General features: G+C 35.6%; 1 protein-coding gene across 8 annotated transcripts in view; it reads left to right on the top strand.

Moving 5' to 3' along the window:
- RALGAPA1 (Ral GTPase activating protein catalytic subunit alpha 1) overlaps positions 1 to 12,141 on the top strand; it is a 129,024-nt gene that overhangs the window by 95,473 nt on the left and 21,410 nt on the right. For all 8 annotated transcript variants that reach the window (XR_008965361.1, XM_057366668.1, XM_057366365.1 and 5 more), the window contains one exon: positions 1,005 to 1,132. Coding sequence is in view for 7 of the 8 variants with exons in the window: in XM_057366668.1 (XP_057222651.1) it covers positions 1,005 to 1,132 (128 nt within the window). In the remaining variant the exon portion in view is untranslated. The remainder of the gene's footprint in view (positions 1 to 1,004; positions 1,133 to 12,141) is intronic.

The raw sequence follows: 12,141 nt of genomic DNA, 5'->3' as shown, positions 1-12,141 counted from the left end.
GTATGTGAAAAGAGAAGTGCCTTCCAATAGATTCCAGTATTCTCAAAATTACATTAAATGGCTAATGGCAAAAAWAATACAGCAAGCTAGAATTCTTTTGCAGTATTTGTTTCCTTTTAGCAGGAAGAATATTTAGTGTACACTGTGATCCCTTTGCTGAGCTGATGCACAAAGTTTGCTGCTATTCTTTGTGTCAGCATCTTCAGAACTTTTTTCACATGTACAGGAAATGAAGATATTTCATATCAAATGTTTGGTTTGTTGTTTTTTTTTTTTAATTGCAAAATGATGATTGACTAGAGAGAAATAGAGTGCCAAAACATAAGATCTGTTTGTTCTATTCACCTTTTGGGGGCTAGCTATACTAAATATTGAGGTTTTCTACTGATCTTACAAATAAGGCTTTACAATTAGGCTCCAAAGAGGGGGAACTTCACCACAGATTTCTTCTGTAAAGGGCTTACAGTCTTTTTGTTTAGATATTGYAAAAAGGAAGAAGAACAGATAGAAGAAAAAAAGAAAATAGAAGGTCAGGGTCAATACACCAGTAATTGTATGACAATTTCAGGCGGGGTTGATCCTTACATGTTCATAACCAAAGACATGATAAAAAAATACCTTAAAATTAGAGTAATTATTTCTTTTGTCTCCTGCCATATACAATATTGTCATCTAGCCATTCAACCTCATAAACATCTTATGCATGACTGTTCCTAGGATTTTTGCAGCAAATGTTGGAAATTATCTTTGATGAGGCATGGTGTTCAAATAGTTGCTTAATTTCTTCAAATGCTGTGTTATCTGTTGCCAAGGATATCAAGCAGTTATATGGCTCTATATTTCCACAAGAGAAAAGGTCTGACTTGCAACACAATAACTGGTTTGATTATCTAGCAATGAGGAGGGAAAAAGATATATATTTGAGTRCTCTATTGTTAATGTTGATTGCTAATTGTTATAGCTAAGATCTTGCTTTATGTTGAACTTCTTAATTTTTTATTCAGGTTCCATTTTTTGGTCCACTTTTTGATGGTGCTATTGTGAATGGAAAAATTCTGCCTATTATGGTTCGTGCAACAGCTATAAATGCAAGCCGTGCATTGAAATCATTAATCCCATTATACCAAAACTTGTATCCTTTCATTCAAATGGTTTCCGAGGCATAAACATTCCCTTGCAGTTCTACAGATATGATCTTCATGTTTTCTTTTTTTTTCCAGATTAATACAGGAATTTTTTTTTAAAGATGACGGTGCCTTTAGGGAACTTAAACCCATAGAAGAGCATTCAAATGAAGACCATCTCCTTTTAATTAAATAAAGAATAGATTAAGKGCTGAAAAATTGCCTGTTTCCAACGTGTATTTACCCCTTTTTGTTAACAAAATTATTTTAGTGACCATTTTGGGAGTAGTCTTTCTGAAATAGCAATATCATGATGTTAATAATCTTTCTTTCCTTAAGATATGAAGTATTTATCCAGTATTAATGTGACTTAGGTTTATTTTCTAGTTCTGAGAATGCTTCTTTTCTTCAAAGTAAGAAGTCTGTTAGACTTCTGTCATGCAGATTTTGTTATTCAGCTCTGAATACAAACTTGACATCAAAATCATCTTAGTGTCTTTGTAAATGTGACAGAAAAGGCCATCTCTTTTTTGTTGTTGTTGTAACTGAAATTGTATTTTTTGGAGGGGCTGCTCTTGGAAGAACAGATTTGTCAACCATAAATCAAAAAATATAAGGTAAGGCAGACACTTATACCGCTTTTCATTCTTGAGTTCTGTTATATACTTATTAGTTAAATTAACAAGAGTGGACTATTTTTGAATTTCATAAATTGAAAGATTAAGTTTAAATTTTGATCCAGAAGAATTCTGTGCTTAATTTCAAATGAAGCTGTAAATAGTAGTACTTGTCATGTGACAGATTGTTACTAAAATAMTGTTTTTTCTATGGCTGGCTGTTAATACTTGCAGAGTTTTGGATTAGATATGATGAAATAGATTTACAGATGAATGATGGATGTGTTTTATGTGATCACATTAAGTGACGTTTGTGCCATTTCTGTAGATGATACATGTTGATTCATTGTATTTTCGTGTTTGGAAAGGTCCGATCTTYTTGTCATTACTCAAGTAGCTTAGTCAAACAATTAAAAATGTATTATCATCATCATCATCAACCATCAAAAGTGATGGTTTAAAGCATTATATTGATATATAGCGATGAGCAATTGGAAAACAATTTGAAATAGTAAACTTCCAGTACCAAAAAAATCCCACAGACTTGTATGTTTAAACTTCACAGAATATGAAAGTTCTATTAAATTCCTTAGACATAGTTTGCCAGCTTAATGTCTATAAATTGGACAGTTCCACAGAATTGTGCACTGCATTTTTAACTCTCCAGATTTTAATTCTCCAAATTGTACTTTTTGATATRCATCAAAGCACAGCCTGTCATTTATGACATAATGTGTCCTCCATTAAAATGCTGGTATGTCTCCCAGTATGGTTAACATGGTAAGTGGAAATCATTATGTGTATTTGATTTTAGATGGCATTGGTTGGTGGCTTTCGTGTCATCAGTTGGTAAGGTTATGAAGTACCAGTTGGCTGSGCACTGACATTAAAGGGTGGCTTTGTTAAGTTGTCTGTGGAATTCTTTTTCCATCTGACTTATATTTACTGTTTAGTATAGTAATTTAAAAATTAAAATGGGGTTATGGGGTTCTTTAAAAGTTGTTTGCTTGGTATGAAGTTAGAAAAAATCTCTTTAAACTTTCCTGGCTTGAATTAGGCTATGGTGGAGTCAGTTGTCAGTGGTGGACAGCAAAAAATGCTAAACTTCCAAGTCTSGCCTAATTCTCAGTGATTTTAAAACCTCTTGATTAAATATGTCATGGACATGCTTGGGGTTCATCCCATGGCCAGACTAGGTCAAGAAGGAATTTCCCTCATCCAAGAATGGCTAAGACTTGTGGATGTTTCCTGTAACATGGACATGGTCTGTTATCTAGGACCATTTGAAAGTTAAATCTAATTATGTTCCTGTGATAGTGGGGAGTTGAAGACGTCAAGAGCTGTCTTTATTGTCTCCTGCTGTTTTCCTCCAGGATATTTTAGCTATGGCTGCAGCAACTGGCTTTTAAGTTTGTAGTGAACTAAAGGCTGTGGGGAACAGGCATTTTTTATAGTCTGTGGTTAAATAGCTTTTCTGGAGACACTGCAGGAATTAATGTCTCTTGCAGAAGACAGGCAGGATTCACTGATCAAGGTGGCCTTTCCTCATGGTGGAATATTAATTTCCTCATGGTGGAATATTCCTGGAGCAAAGAAAAAGAAGGGTCAGAGTGGTGAAAACAATACATTTGAAGAGGGAGAAAAGGGGAACAAAAAAGCTCTTTTTCAGAAGGCACATGAAATGGAAAAGTGAAGCTGATAATCAAGGGTTTCCACAAGTCCAGGACTATAACAGTATCACTGAAAGATAATCCTGAAGTGATGTTCTTGATCTTCATTACTTAGTTATGAGTGTCTAATGAACAGTGTTAGTTTATTAGGAACTTGTATGATGGTTAGTAGATACCCAGTTGAATGTGGATGTCAAGTGCACAAAAGTACTTGAGACTTTTGTCAAACAAAACAGATGTCAGGCACTACGTTTCTGTATTAGCTGTTCTTTTCACCGTAGCAGACCAGCAGAAATAGTTCATTTCAAAGCCAGCATTGGTGTACAAATGTCTCTGTCTCTGTTTACAGGTGTGTGGTTTTTTTCATGGTGCTGTACAATACTTGGGGGACCCTTTTTGACTTTGMAGAGCTCAAGATAGAAATATATAGGCCTGTGCTTATCTGGTTTTCAAGAATGTTTATGATATCACACTGTAGATCCTTGGGGTGATGGATCACTGTAAACTCTTAATTAAACTAAGACTGTGTTGATTTGCTTGCATATGGGATGGGAAAAAATGGGCACTGAGTTTGGCTCTCCTACTTCCACAGAGAGCTTATCTACCCTCCAATACAGTGCATTTTCTAAGTGCAGACCTGACTTAAAAAATCAGCTGTCATTTGTAATCAGCAGGGATATTCAGTCCTCTTCATGTAACCTGATTGCAACTTTTTCCTTAATGGGCTGGTCTGTTAATCATGATGTGCCAGTGGGAGGGTGTGTGAATGGTATAATAATGGTTGCATGGAAACCAGAAATTCTGCTCATCTTCCTCTTACAGTCTTCTCCAGCTCTGAGTATGTGTTGTATGGTCTGAAGTAGCTTTCTKAGACTGATGTATTCTATCACCTTCCTCCTTCTGAAATTCTGACATTTCTGATAAGATACTTAGATAGCAAAAAACTTTGAAGATTAGATTTTGTTAATGATTTTTAAAGGTTTTATCTCCTCTGTGGTTTTATTATTTGCACAGAATACTATAATGATATGTTTCCATATTGTCATGTTCTAAGAYTAAAAATTCATTAGATTTATCAGCAAGCATTATTGATGCATGGCAGGTGTCCTGCTTCATTTGAGCCTTGACATGTTCATTGCTTTGCRTCTGTAGGAAGAAAATATTGCTATTTCGGGTGGAGATTTTGCATTGGWGTGTGGAATTTGCTTTAGTTTCTCCTTCAAAGATTCTTTGGTCCTCCAATAATTTTTGGTGGCCTGTCTGTCTTGTACCAGTACCCCCTCAGGAGCAGGTGGCGTACCTGTGCACAAAAACAGGTAACAAACACAAAATACTTATGCTGTCTTGCTAATGAAGCAGCAGTAAACCCCTTCCTGTCTCACTGCTSATGTGTTTCCTCTTCTCATTGCATTTGTCATTGTCTTAAGAAATGCATGCTCTCCTGAGTGCATGCTTTCCTGAGTATGYTCCAGCTGCACATACAGTAGGAAAACTTCTAACACTCATAAATGCAGGTTTAATAATGGGACTTCATGTTGAGAACAGTCACTTTCACCATTATGTAGAATAAGAAGGCCAACATTTAGGGATTGTTAAGTACTCTTTATTTACTAAAGTGCATTGGCATTCATGATATGAGTAGTTTTATTCATGGCTCATGTCTCAGAGCAAGCACTTTGTCACATTCTGAATTCAGAATCAACCATGTGTGGGAAATGGAACAGTACTAAATTTTGGAACAATAGAAAGTGTGGCTTCGTATAAAATTTTGTTTTAACTTCCTGAATAAACAGCAGATATCATCCAGATGCCAAGAGGTACRCCTTGACATAGTAGGCACCTTCAGTGATCCAACATGGTACAATTATTGCAACAAAGCAGGGCAAATACCAGAAGCCTTGTGGGAGTGAGAGTCCAGTTGTGATACAACAACTGTCACTTTTTTCATTGTAATTCTGAAGTGTTACCAATTATTCCRACTATCTGCACTTCAGACACAGTGCTTTCTGTCTTACTTAATATTCCCCTATTACAGATGCTACCTAAGACACATGGTGAGAAATCCTCTTTAACTTATTTTAAAACTGAAATTTATAGACATGTTAGAACACCTGGAATATGCATGATTGTTTTATCATAAATCATCACAGCATAATTTTCTTTCTATTRATCTGCCAAGTCTTTGATCTAGTACTGAGAACTGGCATTTCTTTTTGGAGATATTTTTGGTCACATGAAACCAATTTATATAAATAGCAAAAAAAACCCTGCTTTAATAATTCCATCTAAAAAAYGTTATAGAGTGAATCTTAATATAAATGATTGGATAAATTAATCTTTGTTATCAAAACCAAACATTGACATCCTCCTAACTTCCTTGATATTGTGTGACTAAGCAGCTGGTACTTGATGTATTGTAGGTAATCTTTAGTCAGTTGTCTTCCAGAGAAARGGAAGGTATTAACCCCATATGGTGTCAGACAAGACAGTAACGTATTTATAAATAAAATAATGTCTATGAGTGGATGTTAAAAGTTTGCTCTGTGTTAGAAACTGATCACTCTGAAAGCTTTTTTTTCTTGAGGTGATTCTCAACAGCCCCAAGAAAGGGTTTTATTACAACTGGTAGTGTAGCTGTTTGCTGTGCCTGCTTTAACATCTCCTGCCTCAAGACAGAATTGTAGGCACTGGAAAAGTGAAGAAAGTGTTTTTTATAAATGACATACTGTGAGCAAASGGTATTCTTCAGATTTCTGGCTGCATTTGTTTCATTTTATCAAGAATATTTCTTTATTTTCATTTTCAAACTAACTTGTGAAGATTTTGAAGATTTCTCACAAATACAGAAACTCAGAAGTTGAAACTGGATAGCACTGATTTTGGCAATGCCAGTTTCCCTTCCTCCAGTAAATTTTCTTTCTTACAGATGCATGAGCATCTGTAAGGAAAAAGCTGAGTAGGGTGATACTCCATCAATGACAACTGTGTATAAAATGGGAGAGGCATAGGCATTGCTCTCTCTCGTAGTTTTGGCRTAGTGAAAGGAATAATGCATGACATTGTAATTGCTCTTCTAGTATTTTCTGGTTTAGATTTTTTTTCATCTGCCATATGGCAAGGTGCTGCAAAGTTTGCTGTATTTCTGGCAGTTCATTCTTGATACCGGACATTTAATAAGGTTTTAACATACCTGTTACTCAGTTTTTTCTGTCATCACAGGTGAAAAGATACCAACATGAAAAATAATGCTTGATGACCTTCTATTAAACTACTTTATATGCATTCCACAAATGATTGAAAATTTCAGAATTTCAGTAAGATTTATTCCGTCCCTGAGTCCTACCATTGTAGCCTTATGTGACAGGATTTCAAGAGCCGTGGATGAGTTCATCATATGACCCCTGCTGTTTTTTCCAGAAGAAAATACAGTTATTTCTGAAATCTATTTTACTGCTAGCAGTGGAAATTGTTTTCCTAGTTCAAGCAAGAATCATAAGGTTCAGAAYATGATGTTCGGTCTTTCCTGTACTTTGAGTTGCTCAGTTCTGCTAACAACTTACTTAATATTTTAATAATGATAAATGTGATTGGTTAATTAAGTGCCTGCATACAATCATGTAACATGAGAAACTGAAGACTTCCAAGACATGTATATGATTGTATATTTAATGGACTGTTCAGATATTTCAGTTCAGTATTTCAGTTTCAAGGAATCATGCAACAGTTTCTCTGTGCATTCTAAGAAAATCTAAATATAAGAGGGAAGTCTTACATCTCTATATATCTTTGTAGAGTCGTGTATGTGTGTGTGTGTGTGTGTGTGTGTGTGTGTATGTGTCCCCTTGCAGGTATGGAATGATGGTAATAGCTATATCATTATTACTTTCATGCTACATTTCCTCTGAAGTAATACATCAAATTAATGTATTTTCTTGTGATCTCACAAGTATTTTTGAACAAAAAGAGATTGTTGTAAGGAAAATTGCTARGAAAATACCAGGAAGATATAATACCAGGTTACTTGTATGGCTGTGAGTGGCTAAAGTGCTCAGAATGGCAAACCACTRATGCAGATAACAGCAAAATGCACAGTACTTAAATAAACACTGTATTTAAGAATGTTCATGTTCAAGATTAATGTTTTAATACATTATACAGAAAATTACTACAGTTTGAATTACCTTATGTAAAGGAATTGTGTACACAATGGCAATGCAGTGTAATAGAATAATCTAAAATAACTTGTGTATGGATAATGTCACACAGAAGTTTGCCAAATTTAAAAAAGAGCTAAGATTCCAMAGCATAAATTGTGCTATTTATGTTCCTTAAGTATGGTTTGAAATCCTGTCTTAGGGACATCTTGCCTAACTATATATCTCATGCTGCTCAGTAAATGAGAAGAGTATTGATTGGCATATGCTGCTTAAATCGATCACCTTGACAGCCAGAATTACAGTAATCTGTCAGTATTAATGACCATCTTTCAAGCCTTGATACCTCTACTTTGCTTGTCTCGTCTTGCCTCAGTTCTGTTTGAAGTGTATTTTCTTGAAACCTCTGGTTTTGTCAGGGTAGGTACTTTTGTAGGGCTTTTTGTCCCCTGAGTCCAATTTATTGGCTTGATCATGCAATTAGAGTTAAAATACAGCACCAGGGAGCAAAAGTAGGCAGTGTTCTGAGTAACAATTGGACCTAAGAGGTAGTGCAAGCCTGTTCTCAGCCATCATTTATTAGTTACCTGTTGAAAGAATAGGATTGTTTTGTGGTGAATAATTCCAAAGCATCACTTTAAATGCCTTTGATTTTAGCCACTAGAGACAACTGATTGAGCCAAACAGTTGTGATAGGCTTTTAAACTCTTGCCTTAGTGTTTGTCACTATGTATGGACACTTCAAATAACTGCTGGAGAAATGTGTGTACGAACAGATGTGTGTATGAACCTGCTGCATTTGCTAGATTTTCATGTATGACATACACGATGTTTCCTGTATATAATTTCACATAATTTCACTTGGTTTTCATGCATTTTCAATATGAGGAGCAAGTTGAAACATGAAGCTTGAAAGCTCCTTTGTAATGCATATTTTTGTGTTTATAGTCTGTGAATTTTTTAGCAAAAGATGAGTATGCTTTTCTTTAGCAACAGTTCCACATTTGCACATGTTCCAGTAAACATACTTTCTTCAGTAACTGACCAGCTTCTAATCCCACAGAACCTGCCAGAAGTGCATGGGTTTGATAATGCTACTGTTATCACAAGATATCTGTAACATGTTTTAATTAGCAGTACAGCTTTGTTTGTTAGTTCTTCCCTAATGAAATGCATGAGACTCTCTTGAAAGTGGTAGAAACACAAAATACCAAATGAGACTAAACTGATTTACTTTGGTAATATAATTTTCTACAAATAATTGCACTTACAAAGACCTGAGTGCTCTGTTAATGTTGTAGACACTTATGGGGGAGACTCAAGTCTTTTTGTATAGTTTGGSAAAATATATTCTAGATTCTCTTACATCTGCATTCTTTCATAAATATAATTTACCCATCTGAAGTAGAAATATTGGTTCTACTGATTTCTCTACAAAATACGTATGGGCTTATGCCAGTGGCATTCTGTTTTTTAATAGAAGGATGACATTGAGATATCCTGAAAAGCAGTGATGTCCTTTATCAGCCTCCTAGAACTTCTGAGTCTGGATGTGTCAGTACAGATCGTTCAAGGGAAGGGAATTTGTCTTTGTTACAACATATTTTTAAGGGAGGAAATTTTGGTATGTTGTAACCTGAAAGTTAGTAGTGGAATCACTCTTTCCTTAAAAAATGTGTTTTAAAAGTCTGTAAATGCTTTTCTTAAACAAAAATTTGCAGAGAGAAGGCTACAAGTCCTTAAACTGGAATGAGAAAGATAAATTAATACAATGTTATGCAGAGTTGATTGCCTTGTGTGTAACACAAAGTGACAGGTTTTTTGTTAATACCTACTTAACCTTATTAATTAATTAAACATTTTGGGTAACAAAAGCCCTTTGTTAAAATGTTAAGATTCTTGCCCCCTTAAGGTGTTAAGATTCATACAGATTTCTTTGATAGCTCTCTGAAGTCCATGGATAAAAGCCTTGGAAGATTAAACAATTTTTCCTGACATTTCTAAGATGTAAAGAAAGAAATGTTTTAAAACTATTTAATCCTTTTCTTGTCATAAATTCACCCTCAGATAAGGAATGTGCAAACATCTTGCAAGATACGTATGTTAAAACTCAAAAAGCCATGGCTATATAAAAATAAGTATTTGGCATTGCATATGGTTGATTCTGATACTTAAATTGGTGGAAAATGTGGGAGATTATTTGTAACAACCAAAACTGGCAGAACAGTAATGGTTGTGAGATAGAGTGATGGTTTGGGGTGAGTTGAATAAGATAATGGCAAATTGTTTCTGCATCATTCTGCATATGGCAATCAAAACAGTTGGGGCATGCTTTCTAGTGCCAAAGATGGATTAGAAGATCATAGGTACCAAAAAAAAAAAATTCTGACTCACAGAACATTGGTTGTCTTTGTCCTCCTACATGTCTGTTTTTCAGTCACTGAAAAAAGGGGTTGCATATAATACCTGGCAATATGTGGAAATATCTAGCTGGAGATGGAATGTACTTCATGTAAAAATATTCACCAGTTAAACAGGTCAAAATTATAACAAAAAAGGTTATAGTTTATTATGTATGTGCCACATACTTAGTAGAAAAATGGAATAAGCTAACATAAAGCAAGGATTAAAAGTTAGTGTTACAGTAATTAGAATTACCATATGGCAGTCCGAAGGATGTGAGTTGTAATCATAGCCTGGCCAATCAAATTAATCTCAATATACTTTCTAGACATTGAGAAAATAGTTTAATTGCCGATTAACTGCACCTGAATAGATCCATGGGTCACAAATACATCTCTCCTTCTGAATGCTTCTCCTCCCAAACACAGAAGAATGCAGGCTATTAGAAAATCATTTAATTTCGGCTTGCTAAACCATAGTTACCGTCCATCTGTTCATGCCAATTGTGAAAAAAGGTCAGTTTTCAGCAAAGCCATGCATTTCACAGAAGGTATGTGAAGTGAAATTTCACAGGGGACATGATGGATCCTGATTCTTAGTGATAAACCTTAGGGGCCAGCAGGGTTGGCATATGGTTCAGCATGATATGAAGGCTTGGGTTCCCTGGCTTCACTTCTTTGGCGTGGAACTGATAAAACCTGGCTCTKAAGTATTGTTTCACTGGACACCAATCATGGGCAGCAGGAACTGCCCACTTAACTCTCTGTGGGAAGGAAGCCCAGGCTGTGTTCACAATAGTACCATTGTAGTGCTGCAGGCTGCTCTCAACAGCTTGACAGCATTAGGGAGGAGGGCGAAGGGGCTGCTTTGCTAATTGCTCTTCAAAATATAAAAAGAGGGAAAGAACTGAAAATTCATATTTCTTTTCTTCATTTAAATAGAAGCCTGACTTTGAGTTTTAAAAATAATTTTTAAAATTTGCTTTATTGCCCTCCAAAGAGGCTTATAAGTAGATTATCATCTACTGATACTGCAGCAACACAAGGTAAAGAGAAAACATTCTCATAAACTGTAAAACTAAAAAACTAAATATTTGTAAAGTTCATTAAAATAAAGACTGGAATTAATGACAGAATTTCTCATTTGAGAAGTTTCCTTTATTACCAGTAGTGTGGAATGGCAAATGAACAGATAGCTATATGTGCAGTCTTTTTACTGAACAATATTTAATACTAATRCAATTTTAATTTGTGTAATTTTTAAGTTTGTAGTGATTTCTTAATGAAAAGGCCTTTACTGTTTTTCTCATCGATTAATATGATTATATATGCAGAGAAAGTATTTAAAGTAGAAATTTAAATATTTGTGTATATTGAAACAGTGAGTTTAAATATTCATGCTAATACCAGAGAGCAGAGAATTAGTTTTGCTTCTGTATTCTTTACACCTATCAACCTTAATTACTTGAGTTAAAACTGATGTAATGTCGGATGTCAGAGTGAGGATAAATCCCTCTCACAGCATCAGGAGTTAGTTTGTGGGGCTGCAATTCCCCTCTGGCCTGTATTCACATTGGTTGCAGACATCAGTTGAGTCCACACCTTCACATCTCTTGTTGGTGCATTTGGTAGAAGAGCTTTAATAAACTTCAGTGCCGCAGCCGGTGGCCCTGTGCCTCCCCTGCTGCCCCTGCAAACCACAGGTGCCAGGTGAGCGCAGGAGCAGCGCTCCATCGCTCCAGAGACAGCCTGAGGCACTGGCAGCTGGAATGGGCTAGAAAACAATTAGCACAACATACCTCATGGATTCATTGATTCCCATCGTGGATACATTAGTAAGATAAATCCTTCCTGCAAGTTGGAGTGGAAAGTCTGCCTGCATATAGGCTTCAGYGCTGTTTTCTTCACTGTTTTCATGTCCATAGCCTGTTATTGAAACATGGATGAGTGGAGCATTTTTAAACACTGTCATTATTCTTCTAACTACCCAGCCAAAGTTACAGTGTTGAGGTATTCATCCTTCCAATCCTGCTAACCATTTGWTCTGCCTTCTTAACTTCATGCTAAAATGCAGTTCAGGTTTTGTAGAACCAACAGTACKCTGTAAATGGTACCAAGCCTGATACTTTCTGCTATATATTTGTGTTAGTATGCTCCCGCTATATTTCAAACAG

The sequence above is a fragment of the Malurus melanocephalus genome, unplaced genomic scaffold, assembly GCF_030028575.1.
Source record: "Malurus melanocephalus ecotype Western Australia unplaced genomic scaffold, MMel_1.1 scaffold_0, whole genome shotgun sequence".
Lineage (NCBI taxonomy): Eukaryota > Metazoa > Chordata > Aves > Passeriformes > Maluridae > Malurus > Malurus melanocephalus.
The sequence above is the reverse complement of the archived record's forward strand: the minus strand, read 5'-3'. Positions and strand labels throughout refer to the sequence as shown.